The sequence below is a fragment of the Lissotriton helveticus genome, chromosome 7, assembly GCF_964261635.1.
Source record: "Lissotriton helveticus chromosome 7, aLisHel1.1, whole genome shotgun sequence".
Taxonomy (NCBI): Eukaryota; Metazoa; Chordata; class Amphibia; order Caudata; family Salamandridae; genus Lissotriton; species Lissotriton helveticus.
This window is the reverse complement of record NC_136068.1, coordinates 400109726-400128471: the sequence shown is the minus strand read 5'-3', so window position 1 is coordinate 400128471 and position 18746 is coordinate 400109726. Positions and strand designations below refer to the sequence as shown.

General features: G+C 43.7%; 1 protein-coding gene across 1 annotated transcript in view; it reads left to right on the top strand.

Annotated features, from left to right (window-relative positions):
• TUFM (Tu translation elongation factor, mitochondrial) overlaps window positions 1-18746 on the top strand; it is a 210473-nt gene that overhangs the window by 129529 nt on the left and 62198 nt on the right. The window contains exons 5-7 of the mRNA XM_078652266.1: window positions 8939-9043; window positions 9368-9532; window positions 10046-10178. Of these exons, the coding sequence (XP_078508392.1) occupies window positions 8939-9043; window positions 9368-9532; window positions 10046-10178 (403 nt within the window). The remainder of the gene's footprint in view (window positions 1-8938; window positions 9044-9367; window positions 9533-10045; window positions 10179-18746) is intronic.

Genomic DNA, 18746 nt, shown 5'->3' with positions numbered 1-18746 from the left:
TGATAGCGCTCTATTGATCATTCAGGTTGACTGCCTTGTTGGCTCTGCAAAATCTCGCTAGGCTGGCTGGGCATTCACATCTTTAGTGCAACTTATATAATTTTATGTTCTGTCCCAGGAGGTCGTGGGATACCAGTTTTCATAATGGGCCAAATACCCAGGGTCCTAATTAGCAAAGAGCACCACCTCATTTGAAGATTCTTGGTTGTCCCTGTTACTGCATGAACTGGGTGAAAAGGCTGAGACCTATGCATAGCTTGTCACAGATATCTCACAAGGAGCTAGAAGCATTTGAAGCTGGTTCAAAAATGGCTAGAAACCAAGACCTTTAAATTAGTGACACAGTTGATAAGGTGCCGGGTGAAATTGTGGCAGTCGTGGCAAGGGTTCGTACTCTAATAAACCATTGTTAAAGGCAGATGAGATTTTCCTTCAAATAATCTAGTTTGAAAACATACAGTTGACTCATTTAGGATCTGAAGTTATCCTTTCTAGCCTTCCAGTGCATTCAAGCACAATAGTGGTTTTGGACAGCAGAATGGATATGTGACGACTCCTTTAGCAACTAGTCCTCGAATAGCTATAAGCTCTGGAATTATTCCTAATAAAAGTTGTAGTTAAAAGGAAACCTGGATTTAGCAAATAATGCATGCCAGCCCTGTTTGCTGAAATCAAAGGGTTAACATATGTTCCTGTAGACTGAATGCTACTTAGTAATATCATAGAATGGGTGGTCCTTTAAATATACGAATGGTAAATGTATTTGCAAATACTAGAACACATATGCAGCAGCGAATATACAATAGAAAATCTACATATTTCTAGACATACAATTCCAACAACTTCGGATTTCTTTGAAAGTTGAACATGGGTTCTTTGAGGCTAAAGGAGACAATCCAACAGATAACTAAACAAGTATTGTCAAAGCCAATAAGTCCTGCCTATGAGAGCCCATGACTGAGATATTTAGGTCTGGACCACAGCGTTCCATTTCAGGAATATATCTTCCCAGTATTGGTGGATTGTTGGGCATGTCCATGCTAGGTTCAGAAAGTCTGCATCACGGGCTCTGCATCTGTGGTATCTTGTATCCGTTTCAAGCCCTTTCCTATATAGGCTAACTGTTGTGTGCCAGATCCTATATAGTTATTTGTAGTGTACCAATCTGTGTCTTCCATTAGCAGATATTATTTGCGTTTGTGTACAGAAGGATGTCCATATTTCATCCCTCACGTCTTCTCCGAAGTCTCGGCTCCAGTTCCTCCACACTGTCCTTTGTATTTTTGTGCTGCGCGTAGGCTGCATTGCTCTGGTAAACATAAGGGAGATCACTCTGGTTGAAAATGCGCGTGAATCACTAGTGTTAACAATGTCCCTTCTGCTGGTTCAGCTAGAACCCTGTATAGTGCTCAAGGACCGATCTAGAGTCTGTGGTAAATATATATGTCTATGGGGGTGTCAGGCCCCATGTCTTTATAGGCCTCCAATGTAAAAAATGAGACCTCGATCTATCGGTGCCCTTTAGTGCGGAGTTTTGTCAAGCAGTGATTTAGATGGTTACTGGTTCACATGTCTCCTTCAGTCACTGGTTATTCAATAGGGGAAGACTGGGGGGGGGGGCATGAGGTGACAGAAGAGTAGGGGAAGAGTACATCACATCATTGATGGTACTGGCTGCCAATTGCGACCAGGTACGTACCATGTAGTCCACAATGTGTATTTCTGCCTTCCCTTAAACCCCCATCCTGGTTTGGTGGCTGCATAGTTTTCCAGCTTATTCTGATGGGCCTATCCGCCCTGGTGACTAGCGCTATTTGGGTGTCTACTTTTTTTTAAATAGTTGCAGGTGTGTGGTATTGGTAGGTTGCGGTAGAGTAGCTGTGTAAGGAGTATCCTCCTCGCAAGCATCATAGACAGCCTATTCTATTCATCATTATTGGAAATTATTTTCTACATACACACCCCATAGTTTTTATGCAGTAGCACGTCTGTGTGTCAGTAGTATTAGCTGCCTAGGTATTGAATTGGATCTACACTCCATAATAATGGGTAGTCTTGTGCCACCTTCTTTGCACTGCTTGCCAATGGCACCATAACTGATTTGTCCCAATTTATTGTTCGGCCGGACCAGCTGCCAAAAGTTATCATCTCTTTAGTATTGGGATTTATAAAGTACCCGGTGTTACTGATCAGTAGCATAATATCATGAACATAGATTGACACCAAAATTCTACGTCCCCCTTAACTGTATGCCCCTCCCCAGGTGCATCTCTTAGAATACTTGCCAGTGGCTCCAACTCGCACAAAATCGGTGACAGCGAGCAGTCTTGGCGCATATCTCGCTGTGTAGGTATGGGGTGGACAGCTGCTCATTTTCTCTTACTCTTGCAGTTGTTTGAATATGTAAGAGGAATACATCTTACTATGTCCCTCCCCAACCCCATTCTCCACAATGTTGTGAAGAGGAACCGCCTAGCTACGGAATCAAAAGTCTTGGGTGTATCAAGAAACACAGCTGCAGCCTCAAAGTCTGGATTTGTTTTGTGTGTTATTGTTGACGGAGTCTCCAGATTATCCACAGTGGACCTACAGGTAATAAAACCCCACTGATCGGTAATTTTCTCTATTCAGGACAAAGGGCAGTATGAACCACAGTGAGTGGGGGCTTGTTTATGGAGGGTTATTACAACGGCCTCTTGCATCAATAGGGAGGAGGCATCCCATTGTCAAGGCCTCCTCATGGGCCATCAAGAGCACTGATTTATGTCTTGTAGAACTCTCTGGAGAGTCTGTCTTTGCCAGCTGTCCTGTTTTTTTTAAAGGATTTAATAGCTGCTTAGACAGAGTAATCGGTCTTACGCTTGGCTCCCTCCAAACACATCAAGGTCACCCTCTCTAAATATTGGTAAATATCCGCAACAGTATGGGTGGTTTCTGACCTATATCAGGTGGTGTAGGACTTAGTAAATGTCTGCATTATTTCATCAAGGGCATACACAGTTGGCCATCTGAGATCTCAATCAAGACCACCTTTGTGGCCGCGCGATACAAGCTGAGGAGTAAAGTCAGTGTGTGTCCCGGCCTATATCCCTCCTGTTATATGCCATATAGGTACCCCAATATAGGCTTGCGTAACATCCCAACCTTTCACCTATATTTATCCCTTCATTACATGCATAACCGGCTGCTAGGACTGACCCTTTTCCTAGTTACAGTACTGCTTACAGAACGTGGCATTTTCTCTGAACAATAGCAACATACATTATGCATGAGGATTCTTGGAAACTCAGCAGGGCTACCATCTCCTGCAAAATAACTATGTACAAGATTAATTCCCGACGTCGTCCTAAGTTGACAGTAGCACAGCAAGGTAGAACCCCTAGGGATACCTTTGGGTATATAAATATCACATCTTGATGAGATAGAGGAGATCACAACTTCCAAGCCGACATACTGACGCAAGAAGCTGAGGTTCCTGCGTGCAGTTTCTCCATCTAGCAGTGGTCCAACATCCCTTGCGGGGTGTCCAGCTCGAGACCAAGACAGGGTCCCACAGTCTCTCACTTCAGATAATGGGGTTGATTTTATCCTAGAGGTATTCTTGGCTTAACACCTAACCACATGCTAGGTACACTTAGGTACATCTAGGTAAGGTAGCATCGTAGGAGTACGCATTTTTAGGTCTCGCGACCTATCGATGCGCACAAGCGCATCGAGCGGAGCGAAAATTCAAGTGCTCGAAATCCTCGTGAAACCAAGGGCTTCTTGCGCTGCGGTTTTGTTTAAGTTCACGTGAATCACGTGATCAAACAAGCACGCGCATCAGCCTCCCTCCCTCCTAATTGCATTTTTTTAACGGCCGCCGCACAGCACATCAAAGGGCTTCGCCCAGCGTGCGCTCTGCGGCTTCTCGGCTTCTCCTCCCCTAATTATTCATGGCTCAGTTTCCCGGCGCACGCATTTGTTCACATTTTTTTCGCCGCTCTCCCCACTCAGCCCCCTCCCCTGCCCGCCGTGTCGCATTTCTCCTCCCCCCCTCCCCTTCTCTGCCTTCCATTCCGTCTTGTTTTAATTTATGTTCCTTCGTCCACACTAATTTTTACTATTATTTATAAGTATTTAGTTTTGCAGCACAATATCATTGGTGCAACAAGGATATTGTGCTGCAAAACTAAATACTTAAAAAGGTCCCACAAGCGAGACCTATTGGCAATGCCAATGCTTGTATATACTTACCTGTATTCATGGTTATAGCAAGATGGTAGAAACCTACCATCCTTTTACCTTCTTAGCACTTCTAATCATTTATCTGTTTCTGTCTAGTGGTTGTTTCAGCACACCTATTTTACACTAGAATGACGAATGTTCAATAAATACTTATCGAAAAACTTCCATATTGTTTATTAGGTCGAGCCTAGTGTTGCAGCGCATGCGCTGCTCGCTCTGCGAGGCATGCTGTATTAGGGTATTTTTTAGAAGTGGAGTGGAAGCCCCGCCCATATTTTTCATTGTCTGGTGGCATTGTCCTTGGTAAATCCTGGCTGCAGATTGATAATGAGGCTTCTTAGTCCCGCCTTGTAACCGTCCTGTCTCCTATTGTGACCGCCCATCAGGACTGGATCTTTTACTGTGTCAGAACTCGGGAGCATTTATTACCTGCTCCGAGAACTATTTACTTCATTAAGGGACACCGCACGCACAGGTAATGGCGGGCGCTTCCTAACAAAATTTGCATTTCGCTTTGTTTTTTAATTTCAAATTTTTTTACGGGGCGCCGCACCCGCTTCAGGGACACCGCGCTCAGTTTTTTTGGTCCCCCCCTTCCCCGCTCTCTGTACATTTTCGCACCCCCCTCCCCTGCCCGCACTCAGTTGTCCATCCACTTTCGCATCCCCCTCCCCCACCCGCACTCAGTTCTCCGTGCATTTTCGCACCCCCTGCTCTCACTCCGCTGTCTGTGCATTTTCACACACCCCATTCGCACTCCGTTGTCAGTGCCTCTCCAATGGCGTTTTTTTACATGTAGACGTCTCCAGGCACTAGTGCCTTTAGCACTTGTAACCGACAAGATGGTGTTTATGAAAAGAGCTGTTCTTTGAAATCGCTTGGAGCTTCAGGGATGCAGTTACATTTAAGGTGAAGCCAGATTGTCGAAGTTTCTACCAGTTGTAGTATGAAGGTGATATGGCTTGGGTTGAAATAAGAATTTATTGCATGACGTTGGACAAGATGTCATATCCACCTATGATAAGAGTTCTATCAGGTAAGGGAGAGCCAGATTGAGATCACATTAGAAGAATAGGATTGGGCTTTAAAATATGGTGGACAAATGACAATTGCAGGGTGCAAGGTGGTCCGTATTTAGAAAATCAGGCTCTACATAAATGCAGAACCCGAAACCTCTATGCCGCTTGTACACAGCACTAGATACTACACTCAATAAGCAAATGGATGCCAGTAGTGTGAACATGTTGTTTATTGCATGACATTAAAATTCATGATTTTATTTGCAGCACGGTCCACACTCTGTATGCGGTGCATGATAGCAGAGGGTTCTCTACAGGGATGTCACAGGCTTACATGAGGTGAAGTGGAGGGGAACAGGTGCCCCCCTGGGGGTAGAAGAAGCAGACTGACACAGCGCTTCCTGCTGCACTACTGCAGTTTTACAGCGCTGTAACTCTAGGCACTGTCATTGCTGTACTTGGTGGAATTTGACGAACTCTGTAGGATGGAAGGCTGGGTTGGCCTCATAGGTGCGTACTTCCATCCCTGGGCCTGTGCCCGGTCTCTGAGGGTTGGTACCAGGTGTGTCTGTTCTGCTGATGACAAGGCAGTGCAGGGCTTAAGCCGAAGCTACATGGTGGGGGCCACAGGTCACCTGTTCACGCGTGAAAGCAGCAGGGGCAGCAGCATCTGGCCGGTCAAGCAAAGTGCCACCACGTGTCCGCTTCACACGTCACTGATGCCTTAGGGTGGATCAAAAGGTGGCTGGAGACCCTCCTGTAGAGCGGTATACAGCTCTACATCCCGTGGCCATTACTAGTGTGAAAACACCCGGCGGCGGGCTCACAAGCGGGAGCGTGTGCTTTTTTTCTTCTTAATGGGGGCAAACGTGCCCCGCAGTCAGAAGTCTGCCCACCTCTCACTGCCAGCCTGGAACCCAGCATCCTACGGCCATAGGTTCTGTATTCAAGCTAGCCTGACTGATGAGGGCTGTTAGCCCGAAACTGATCCCAGGATGCTTGTTTGGGGTCCAGGGAAGACATGGCTTAGCAGTTCGGTCTGGGCTGTTCCCATGAGGCACAGGGTCAAGACTGATTTACAAATAGCTGTGTCTGAACTGGGGTGGCAAAGTGAGCTAAAGAACGATGATGGATTCAACCCAGATCTGTGACAGGGGTGTAAGTGTTTGCAATGTTCATCACTCCCTCCATCATCTCCTTGTGTTTGCTTTGTTCACACAGGTATATGTGCCATGTTGACTCTTCACTTTTCCACGCAGCCTGCAAAAAAACAAAAAAGTGTGCGTATGTGTACAGGGTCTCTAAGGGTGGCACAATATGTGCTGCAGTCATTTGAGGCCTTCCCTGGTACCTTTTTTTTTTTACAAGAGAATCAAATATGGCCAGAGAGGTGTCAATTGGGGGATGCACAGGTACAGTTTTAAGGAAAGAACACAGGTCCTGGTTAACAGGAACATAGGGCACACTTAATAAAGAGCATCAACATCAGGCAAACGTCGGGGGAGGGGCTACCATGCAAAAAAAAGGGGCACTTTGCTACAGACTTGCAACGTTCAGCTCCCGTTCTCTGACCAAGTGCATTTTCTGTAAACACGGTATATCTTCGGTGATGTGTGTGGCATACACCAGTATATATCCAGTTCGGGGGGGGGGGGTTAAGAAGACCCCAGACTTTTCATGTCAAGAACTCGTCTTCCTGTCAGCTGTCTGTATATTGCACTAAGTTAAACTTGAGCTCATGAACGAACTATCCATCTGCCACAGATTATTATGACAACACCTGTACATTGTATTAATATATGTTTAGACAATGCATTCTCTGTCCTTTCCTCACCCCACCCACATTGAACCCACATTTTCCATGGCACCTACTACCCACCCTCCCCCCGAAGAGTTATTCAAAGAAAATTCACATAACTCACAAACCAATGTCGTAGACAACATCATAAATGGCTGCAGCTGGTGTGAGGCAGCCAGAGTGTGTCTAATATTGTGAATGCAGACTGTCTAAAAGGTAATGAGGAGTTTGGTACATCCGTCAGTTCAGTGTCTCGGGCAACGAGACAGTCTCTTGTATAGTCGTTCTCCTACTCTATGTTCCAGGCTAGGTGAGTTGGAGTGTTTTAAACAATTGACTGCATGCTGCCAGGAACACTATTCTTAATATTTCACGCTCATTTGTATGCACTCCATTATGGTCCTTCACATTGTTCATGTAGCAGCTCAGCGACTTTCCTCCCTTGGGCATGGGGGACTTGTTTGTCCGAGCATACTTCGGTTAATAGTGGGCAAACAGTTGAATCTAAACTCAGTTGATGTCAGTTCTCGTTGCTCTCTTTCTGCGTCGCTCAGTGCCTGGCTTGTGGGTGGCTCTTGGGTTCTACTCTTTTGGCTCTTGTTTGGCATCATTTTGTTAAAGAATTCTGCTACTGCTTGAGGTTAATTGAAGAAGTGCGCCTTGCCAACCCAGTTGAATCACATGAGTATAGCATGGATTATTTAACATTATCATCCAGTAGTTTATTTTTTTTTACCTCTAGGAATGTTTACCTTGCTTTCTGCACTGCTGTTGTGAAGTCTAGGTAGAATGAGACTAGAATCCAGAGTGTTTCAGAGCTCCTTTGTCTCTAGCCAACCAGTGTACGGTATCTCAATCGCAGTAAGACGGCAGTTAGGCTTTGACTGGATGTGGCAGGGTTCTAGGAGCAGGCCTCGTTCCTAGCAATCTGAGCTCCTTTGACCATATACATCTGGTATAGTTGTTCATGTCCCAGGAGAGGGGCCAGCAATTCTACAATATAGTCTTCCATTCTCCCCGTTTCTGTTAGTTCAGGAAAGCCCAGAATACGCAAATTGCTCCTCCGCGAGCGTTCCTCTGAATCCTAATTATGCACTTTAACTATGTCAGTATCTTTGGCCATTTCTTTCTGTAGTTTAGCCTGCTGGTGTTATTATATATATATATTCAGCTCCAACCGTGGGAGCCTCCTTAAGCCACAGCAATCTTTTAAACAGCTCTCTAGTCCACCAGCATCATTTTAAGTGACACAATGGAAATGTAACTTTGAATAAGCAGTTAGGGATGTAAGCACAACGCGAAATATTATAATTGTAATCGTACTACATTGGAGATTTAACCGACTGACTGTAAAGTCATTGGTTTTATAGTAAATGATATAGCATATTGGAATTAATGAAACTTAATGACAAAAACAGCTAAATGATGAAGCATATTGCTTTAATAAAACATGCAAATATACTTCAATATTGCAAGTCACAAATTATAAACTAGTGCCTTAAGCAATACAATTTAAATGCACAGTGGATACAAAGTTTCTGCCAAAGAATTATTAGAAAAAGAGTGCCCCAAGTGAGATTTTAGAGTTGCATCTTATTTAGGCCAAAGCAAACAGGAGGAGCATAGAGTAGATGAGTTGGTGAAGTATCTTGAGTGTTTGGGATCTCACCCTCGTACAGGAATTTTCTAACAAGCTTGCAACTCTGTAGAAGTTTGCATACTGGAGTAGTAAAATGTTTTCTTCGAATTTATCTTGTGGATGGTACCTCAGGCTTCATGCTGAGTGCCTCAGAATTCCTGATTATGAGGTACTGGGTGGGTGTGGAGGATTTGGGATGCATCTTGGTTGAGTTAAGTCTGTGTTGATTTATCTGGTGCTTATTTTTCCTTTCAGAACATGATCACTGGCACCTCCCAGATGGACGGCTGCATATTAGTGGTAGCAGCAACTGATGGTCAGATGCCGCAGACAAGGGAGCACTTACTGCTAGCAAAACAGGTGAGTCTTAACATTCTCTGAAGTGGGGTTGAGTGCCACAGTGCTCACTAATACCACTAACAAAGTATTGAATTAGTTTCTGGGTGTCCTCTTCATCACCAGTGCCTACATCAACTAAAGAATACCTTATGGCTAGCAGAAGGTGAGCCTAATAATTCACAGGAATGTTTTTGGCAGTCATTGGAAAATAATGCCATGGTTCTGGGGTCACTTGCTGCTGTCAGAGAGACAATCCTTTATTGGGGTATGTGCCCTACCTCACCCTTTGATTGCCACAGGAAACCATCTGACTTGCCCCGTGCTGACCTTTGCGCTCTCTTTCAGATTGGAGTGGAACACATTGTGGTGTACATCAATAAAGCGGACGCCGTGGATGACAAGGAAATGTTAGACCTGGTGGAATTGGAGATCCGAGAGCTTCTGACTGAATTTGGATACGATGGAGAGAAAACGCCTGTTGTTGTGGGCTCTGCCCTGTGTGCGCTAGAGGTGAGGTCCAAGGAAATGTAATCTTAAGATTGAGGCCTAGCTAGTTTTCAAAATTTTGAGTGGCTCAGACTAAGGGGGTTTAGGTTAACATGACAATTCTGTGGAAGCCTTTTTATTAAATGAACACGTCCTCTCCTTTTTGGGTGGAGGGGTGCAAATAAAGTTTATTTTTCAATGGGCAAGCTGTTGGTGTAGTATTTGTTTGACAGGCTTTGGGGTATGGATATGAATGGGTTTTGATATGGGATCTGCTTTTGGGCAGATTATGCTGGTGTATGTGTTTGGTTCTGGGAATATAGGACTGGTGATACTTTTCCATGAATGTCATAGCACTTACTCTTAGCTGTAGGGGTGTTTCACTGTAGTGGGTGTTGGGTTTAGTTGGGTTGGAGAAGGCCTCACTGGTGGAGAGTTTAATGTTTGGGTGGTTTCTTGTATGAGCGTAGCAGTGACTAACATTTGTGTACGATAAGTGTATTGAGTAGCTCTAAAACTACACCTTTTTTTAATCAGCATCGAAATCCAGAGATTGGCTTGAACTCCATCATGCACCTTTTGGATACTGTTGATAAGTACATACCACTTCCAGCTCGAGACCTTGATAAACCCTTCCTCCTACCAATAGAGGGAGTTTACTCCATTCCAGGTGAGATGAAGTGCCTACCATGGCTAACCAAATAGAGATGGGTGGAATGCTTGAAATTAATCTCAGCCACAGGTAATTACTCAGACCATATCTCAGTCCATCATTATTTTGCTCACCATGCCACTAGACCCATTTTTATGCAAATCAGCCTGAGCCATGCTCCAGTAGGAACATCACCTTTTGTGTACCTAGCATGAGACCAAAGCGGTTTCTACCATCGACTATGGTGTGTTCTTAAGAGAGGGCACTTTTTGCACTGAGACTGTTTTAACACCTAAAGTAGGGGACAGAGTCAAGACTATTTGGCATAATAGTTTTGAGCTTCTCTTTTGTGGGTGCCTAGCCAATTAGATGGTGCTTGTTCTTCAAGACAAGCATTTGATTGTTGCATGATGTCCATGGCAGAGCTTCTGCTCGGTAGCCTGAGGTAAATACTATATGCACACACCAAACATTTGTGTCACTGTTGTGTTATGTTGATATTTGAACTGTTTTGTGTGAAAGTGCCTGGAGCTCATCACCCTGGAAAAGGAGTCCCAACATAAGAGTACAATAATCATTTTTATTATTCCAGGCAAGTAGTTTTGGAACAGGCTCACGATCAACGAAAACAAAAATATATGTAGTCTTAATTCTCCATCCTACAATCTTGATTTGAGTTACAAACACGGAGTAGTCTCACTCATGTGCCAGATCCCAGGACTTGAGAGAGATATATATATATATATATATCTATATATATATATATATATATATATATCATATCCTAGCTACCATAGGAAATCCGCAACATTCTATTGGGAATAACTTTGGCGCCGGTTGAGGAATTTGCGTGTAATTTTCCAAAATTTTGGCCAGCTCTGCTGCGCTCCTTCCCTGAAAGTTTCGGGGAGATTCGTAAAAAGGGGGGTCCCAAAACGTGTTTTCCCCATGTTAATTTCCATAGGACGTTCTGACAAGGCTACAGCCCGAACCGCTGAACGGAATTACACCAAACTTGGCAAAATTGTAGGGACTGGTACGCAGAAGTGCCTTTGCTATATTTGGTGAAAATTCTCCAGTGGTTTTTATGAAAATTAACTTCAAAAACACATATATATCTGGGCGGAGCCTAACCACACATCTCATCGTGAGATCTGATTGGCTGTCAGCACTTCATCCAAGAAGTGTTGGCAGCCATCTTGGGACCAATATACATGATAGCACCTCATTAAAAAGCATTGTAGTTAATAGAGGGTTTTAGGACCTTAGTTACATTATAAATCATTTGTTGATGGTACCATACTCATTTTAGGAATTGTGGTGTGTTCTAAGGTGATTTTACCATGTGAAAAAGCCTTCTGCTAGGATATCATGAATCATGTTTGAAAGAAAACTATTATCTCATGCTTTTCCCACAGTGGTTTGGAAGGGGATCTACAAGCTAAACTGAAAGCATATTTTCTGTAAATTCACATCATCTTTCTCAGTCATGTGAGAATGAAGTCTGACATTCTCAGTAAAACATGTACATCCAACAAGGACAGAGACTGTCAGTTGATTCCTTTGTGTTCTACTGCAGCCTCCTAGAGTGTTTCAAAGAACAACTAGAGCGCTGGTCCTATTTATTACAAAGGTATGGCACACCTGAAGCCAACTTGATTGGAATAAAGTGGTAACTCTTAAAACATTTAATTTAAAAAGGAACAAAATGAGGGGGTATATTTTGCCATAGAAAGTATGATTAGTGCTGCAGAAAGAAAAATTAGGGCACATTTTGAGTGACTTCCCAAATCCTCTTCTATTTCATTAAAAAATTCTGACATGCAGTCTCCCAAGATGGCCACCAGAGACAAAAGAGCCCAAATGTAGCCCAAATATCACCCAGATGTAGCCCAAGTATAGCCCAATGACAGAATGTCCCAGAGTGTTCTAAAGAACAACTAGAGCGCTAAAAGTCTTACTTATGACAAAAGTATGGCACACCAGAAGCCATCTTGATTGGAATGAAGTGGTAAGTCTGAAAACATTTAATTTAAAAAGGAACAAAATGAGGGGGTTCATTTTGCCATAGAAATAGAAAGTATGATTAGCAGCAGACTTCCCTGGTGAGCAGTAGCTCTACTACAGTGATCTAATGAGCAACTAGAGTGCTAACATTCAGAATTTATGGCAAATGTGTGACACATCTGAATGCCTTCTTGATGGAACCAAAGTAAACAAGCATTGAAAATGCAATAGATCTCGCCCTCGTTTAAGTTAAAGCCATTCTGTTTGTAATGAGGTGGCTTTTTAGCTTTGCTTTTATTAGTGTTTTTAAAACTTTCATGTAAATAACATGCATATGTATGCATATATGTATGCATGCATTTATATTTGTATTTATATTGATATGCAGAATATATATGTTTATATATGTGTGTGTGTATATATGTGTATATATATATATATATATATACACATACATAAATGCATATGCATATATATGTGTATGTGTGCGTGTGTAGAGGTAGAGACGTAGAGACTAGTAGAGAAAGAAGTAGAGAGAGGTAGAGAGGTAGAGAGAGTAATAGAGTAGAGAGTGAGTAGTAGAGAGAGTAGCAGAGAGTGAGTAGTAGAGTGAATAGTAGAGTGAGTAGTAGAGAGAGAGTAGTAGAGAGAGAGTAGTAGAGAGTGAGTAGTAGAGAGTGAGTAGTAGAGAGTGAGTAGTAGAGAGTGAGTAGTAGAGAGTGAGTAGTAGAGAGTGAGTAGTAGAGAGTGAGTAGTAGAGTGAGTAGTAGAGTGAGTAGTAGAGTGAGTAGTAGAGTGAGAGTTGTAGAGTAGTAGAGCGTGAGTAGCAGAGAGCGTGAGTAGCAGAGAGCGTGAGTAGCAGAGAGCGTGAGTAGCAGAGAGCGTGAGTAGCAGAGAGAGTGAGTAGTAGAGAGAGTGAGTAGTAGAGAGAGTGAGTAGTAGAGAGAGTGAGTAGTAGAGAGAGTGAGTAGTAGAGAGTGAGTAGTAGAGAGAGTGAGTAGTAGAGAGTGAGTAGTAGAGAGTGAGTAGTAGAGAGTGAGTAGTAGAGAGTGAGTAGTAGAGAGTGAGTAGTAGAGAGTGAGTAGTAGAGAGTGAGTAGTAGAGATTTAGAAGTAGAGAGTGAGTAGTAGAGATTTAGAAGTAGAGAGTAGTAGATAGGGAGTAGTAGAGAAGTAGTAGATAGTGAGTAGTAGAGAAGTAGTAGATAGTGAGTAGTAGAGTGAGTAGAGAGTGAGTAGTAGAGTGAGTAGAGAATGAGTAGTAGAGAGTGAGTATTAGAGAGTAGTGGAGTAGTAGAGAGTAAGTAGTAGAGAGTAGTGGAGTAGTAGAGAGTAAGTAGTAGAGAGTAGTGGAGAATATTACAAAGTTTGGCTCTGCACCACTTGCACAATAAGTCCAATCAAATCATATCACTTAGAGTCCTTATTGAAGCGCTGAATCTTGGTGTATATTCAAATGCTTTTATTTTCCTTAAATGTACCACAGCCAGCTGACGCGTTTCGTTCTGTACAACAGAACTTCTTCAGGGCGTTCTTATTTCCTTCAAGTTATGTCGGTATCCTGTTGTCATATAACTAGATATTTCTTCCAAATGTTAGACGAGACGCAAGTACATTCTTATTCAAAGTGACTAGGTATCAATTTTATCCACACAATTCGGGCAGACTTTAGTAATTTATAGCATCCTCAAAGTCAGTCTTTCAAAAATTCCAAAGTATAGGACATGATAATCCAAATCCAAATGTTTCTCATGAAAAGTCATTTTCAATCGTTCGGAATTTCGGCGTTTGGGCAGATATGACCCAGGGACCCCCAGTATGCAAGGGGAATTAGTCCCCCCTCTGCAAACGCGCCAGTGGCCTGCGTTGCAGAGAGGTGTACCCAGGGACCCCCAGTATGCAAGGGGAATTAGTTCCCCCTCTTCAAACATGCACGGGGGCTGCGTTGCAGAGAGGTGTAACAAGGGGCATAGCCTCATTACACCTCTGCAATGCAGCCCCCTGGCGCATACTGGAGGTTCAAGGTGGGCTAGTTGGCCCCCAGGGGCCCCCAGTATGCAAGGGGAATTAGTTCCCCCTCTTCAAACATGCACGGGGGCTGCGTTGCAGTGAGGTGTAAAAAGGGGCGTGGCTTCATTACACCTCTCTGCAATGCAGTCCCCTGGCGCATACTGGAGATTCCTGGTGGGCTTTCAGGTCTTATATAGTTAGGAATTAGTATTAAAAAACTTTTGAAATTCACTGGAAAAAACATAGGTTTCAGGCCTTATATAGTTAGGAATTAGCATTTAAAAAACCTTGCAAATTCACTGAAAAAAACATAGGTTTCATGCCTTATATAGTTAGGAATTAGAATTTAAAAAACCTTTGAAATTCACTGAAAAAACCATAGGTTTCAGGCCTTATATAGTTGGGAATTAGCATTTAAAAAACTTTTAAAATTCACTGAAAAAACTATAAGTTTTAGGCTTGTTATAGTTAGCTGGACATTTCACTCATACAAAACCATTGAAATTGCTCCTATATAGTTAGTTGTACTAACTATATTTCGCGCACCCGCAATCCACTGCTGATGATGTCACATATTACATCAGTCATGACATGGTCAGTGACATCACTGATGACATCACTGATGACATCATCCACGTGACAATCACATACACCTTTTCATACACTAGTAAAATCTTTCATCACTCTTTGTAAAATACAGAGTATCATATTTGAATCCATTGTTACAGCAATACAAGTATCTAAAAACCCACTCAGTGATTCATAGATGTACACACACATCTAATCACTTACCTGTAGATTCACTCATACATGCTGTCAATGAACAATAGAACACTATCAAAAATACTTATACACCTAAATCGACATTACACACCAGCACACATCCTATTCACATATGAAGTCATCCTACTCACTTATGCAAACAATGGATCATACTTACATATTTACTTAGCTACACACTTATACAAACACAACTTCATCTATTCATTTAGATAGTAAGTCATACTTAGTGAATTATAAAATCATTATTACAAGTATAAAGTTATCCATACAGTCACTCACACAATCATTGAGTCTTATGTATACTTATTAATATACAACAACTTACACATGCACTGCCTTTTATTTTTCTAGTTTGTTGGACATGTACCATTGAGAAATATATTTGCTCATCACCTCACCCATAAAGATATTCACTCACCCAAACAACTGTTAGAACATGTAGTTTTAACTTCATATATCTAGTGAATCAACTATTCACACATCTTTGGGCAGTCACCCCCCCCCCCCCACACCGAACCACACACACATTCACTCTCCCATACAAATACTCAGTTAACTAATCAATAACTAATACAGACTTTCATATAGCTAGTAACCAACTGGAGAACCAGTTTACACAACAACTGACAAAGTGATACAGATATTCAAACAGTTTAGTCACTATCCACTATATTTAGTGAGACACTATAAATTGGTCAAGTAAACAGTCAATTACACTGCTACTAAATCCTCCATCCAAATATTTATTTTTATATATCCACTCATTCTTTAATGCAAATTGCTATATATATATATATAAGGCGCTCCTTTGAACACTCGTTGTGGGGGGTAGAAGACTCGTTTTGGGGGGAGAATCACCCCTACCTGCTCACTGCTGCCCACAGGACATTTGGGAATCCTTGATGCTTCTCCCCCGCCGCCGCAGAACTACAGTATAGTGGCTGCCGTGGGGTGGGGAAACTACATCCCCCAGACTCCTCTGCTGCTACTTCCGCCCCCGGAGGGGATAGAAAAAGGACAGCCCTGGTGGAGTGGGCGCTCCTTTGAACACTCGTGGGGGGTAGAAGACTCGTTTTGGGGGGAGAATCACTCCTACCTGCTCACTGCTGCCCACAGGACATTTGGGAATCCTTGATGCTTCTCCACCGCCGCCGCAGAACTACAGGATAGTGGCTGCCGTGGGGTGGGGAAACTACATCCCCCAGACTCCTCTGCTGCTACTTCCGCCCCCGGAGGGGATAGAAAAAGGAGGACATCCCTGGTGGAGTGGGCGCTCCTTTGAACACTCGTTGTGGGGGGTAGAAGACTCGTTTTGGGGGGAGAATCACCCCTACCTGCTCACTGCTGCCCACAGGACATTTGGGAATCCTTGATGCTTCTCCCCGCCGCCGCAGAACTACAGGATAGTGGCTGCCGTGGGGTGGGGAAACTACATCCCCCAGACTCCTCTGCTGCTACTTCCGCCCCCGGAGGGGATAGAAAAAGGACAGCCCTCGCGTAGCGGGCTCGCGCGCGGGCTAAGCCCGGGCAAAGGGCGGGCCCTCTGTGGCACGAGGAGAACGGGACGGGGCCACTCCCCCTGACTCCATTTCACTGCTAAGGTAATAACTTTATGTCCTTTTTGGCATTTTGGCAAGGGATCACAAACTGAACTTTAGCTGAGAACATTCTAATATCCTCAGACTTTCTTGAGACCTTGTCATAACCTTGTGATAGCCTAACAATCGCAAACCCCATCATGACACACAAGGGGGTGACCAATAGATCTATCAGCCATAGAGGCTTGCATCCAGGGACACAAGTTCCAAGCAGGCCATCTCCGTCCACCGTCAATTTGATTGAAACTGCCAAGACTAGTACATCTATTCACCAATCGCTTGACCCAACCAATGGCATAACGCAACACCTCTCGCTCCTGGATGAACTAAATTCCCTCTGCAAAACAAGGTATGCCACCGTGGAACCCAGAAATGAAATTAAAAGTTCCTCCCCTTGCCTCGTTGAACAAACCAGTATGTCTACCCCAATCGCCAGCCCCGGGCCCAACCCAAAAATGTTAATACGCCAAACACAGTCTCTTCGCAGTCCTTGTCTAGTAAAAGGAAGTGGGATGGGGATAAGCACATAGGGAATAAATCAAAACAGCAAAAATTATGTTTTAGCTCCCCACTGACTGCAACTAACCCCCTCCAAAAATCGGGAAAAAAAATAGACCAATGGATAACCTCCCTCAATTCGAACTTTCTGGCTCAGATTGAACAAATGGTCGGCTCACTCATCTCTCCACTGATTGTTAAAATTACCACCCTAGAGGATAGGTTGTTGGGAATAGAGAAATGTTTAAAGGCCAGCCAAACCCGCACTGAAATTTCTTTAACATCAATTTGTCCGAGCTCACTTGGTACCAAAAGTAACATTCAAACTTGTCCCCTAGTCCCTATCCCTTATTTATTTTATTTATTTATTTAAAATTTATAATGCGCAACAGCTACCCGCAGTGGGTTTCCCGGCGCAAGGGATAGACTGAAGAAGAAAACTGACATCAGACACAGCTGAATTTAGCAACAAGAGCTACAGGGAATTAGTTTAAAAGAGTAGAGTCTTCAGTTTTTTTCGAAAACAGAGCATGTTGGTCTCGGTCTTCAGGGCAACGGGCAGGGCATTCCAATACTTGGGGCCAAGATGGGAGAAGGATCTTCCACCCATCTTCACTAGCTTAAATCTGGGGATAACATAATCACAATTGGCCGATGATCTCAAAGTACGCTGGGGCCTATAGGGTTGGACTAAACTTTGTAGATACAATGGGGCAGAACCCTGTTTGATTTTAAAAAGATAGCATAAGGCTTTGAATTTAATTCGACTCGAGATCTTGAGCCAATGGAGATCGCGAAGAGCCTGCACAGCCGAAGACCTCCTCGGAATATTACAAAGGAGACGAGCTGATGAATTTTGTACGACCTGTAATTTTTTGACAGTCGCGGCATCTGCGCCAAGATAGAGAACATTACCGTAGTCCAGGCGAGATGTTACTAACGCCTGGACTACGGTTCTCCTAGCGGCATGAGGCAACATCCAGAGAATTTTTTGGAGCCATCGTAAGGTAGTAAAACAAATGGCCGCCACCTTGGTGGCTTGTTGCCTCATAGACAGTCTATCATCTATGAGAAAACCCAGGTTACGTACCACCTGGACTGGTAGAGGGGTAGGACCCATAGTGCTGGGCCAGTGTTGAGGGCCCCAGAGATCTTTCTGTTTCCCCAAAATAATGATCTCGGTTTTATCACCGTTAAGCTTGAGGAGATGCCTCTGCATCCACTCAGCCACAAGTGACAAACCAATTTTCAAACCAGACACGCTGTTATCTTCAGTGCTGGAGAGGGAAAAAACGATTTGCGTGTCATCGGCGTATGAAAAAATAGTCAGCCCGGCTTCCTCTGCGATGGTAGCGAGAGGTTTGATGTAGATATTAAATAGCAGCGGGCTGAGAATAGACCCCTGAGGGACACCATACGCCGATGAACATATCGTGGATGCAGCTTTCTGAGAGAAAACTTGGAATGTGCGCTCACTTAAAAAGGAGGCAAACCAAGCAAGTGCGGGGCCATCTATTCCAAGGGAATGGAGAGAATTTAATAAGATGGAATGGGACACGGTATCGAACGCTGCGCTCAGATCCAGAAGGATGAGAGCAGAAGTTTCACCGCGATCGATACCGTGCCGAAGTCTCTCTGTTACCCCTAGTAATGCAGTCTCAGTAGAATAGTGAGCTCGAAAACCGGACTGG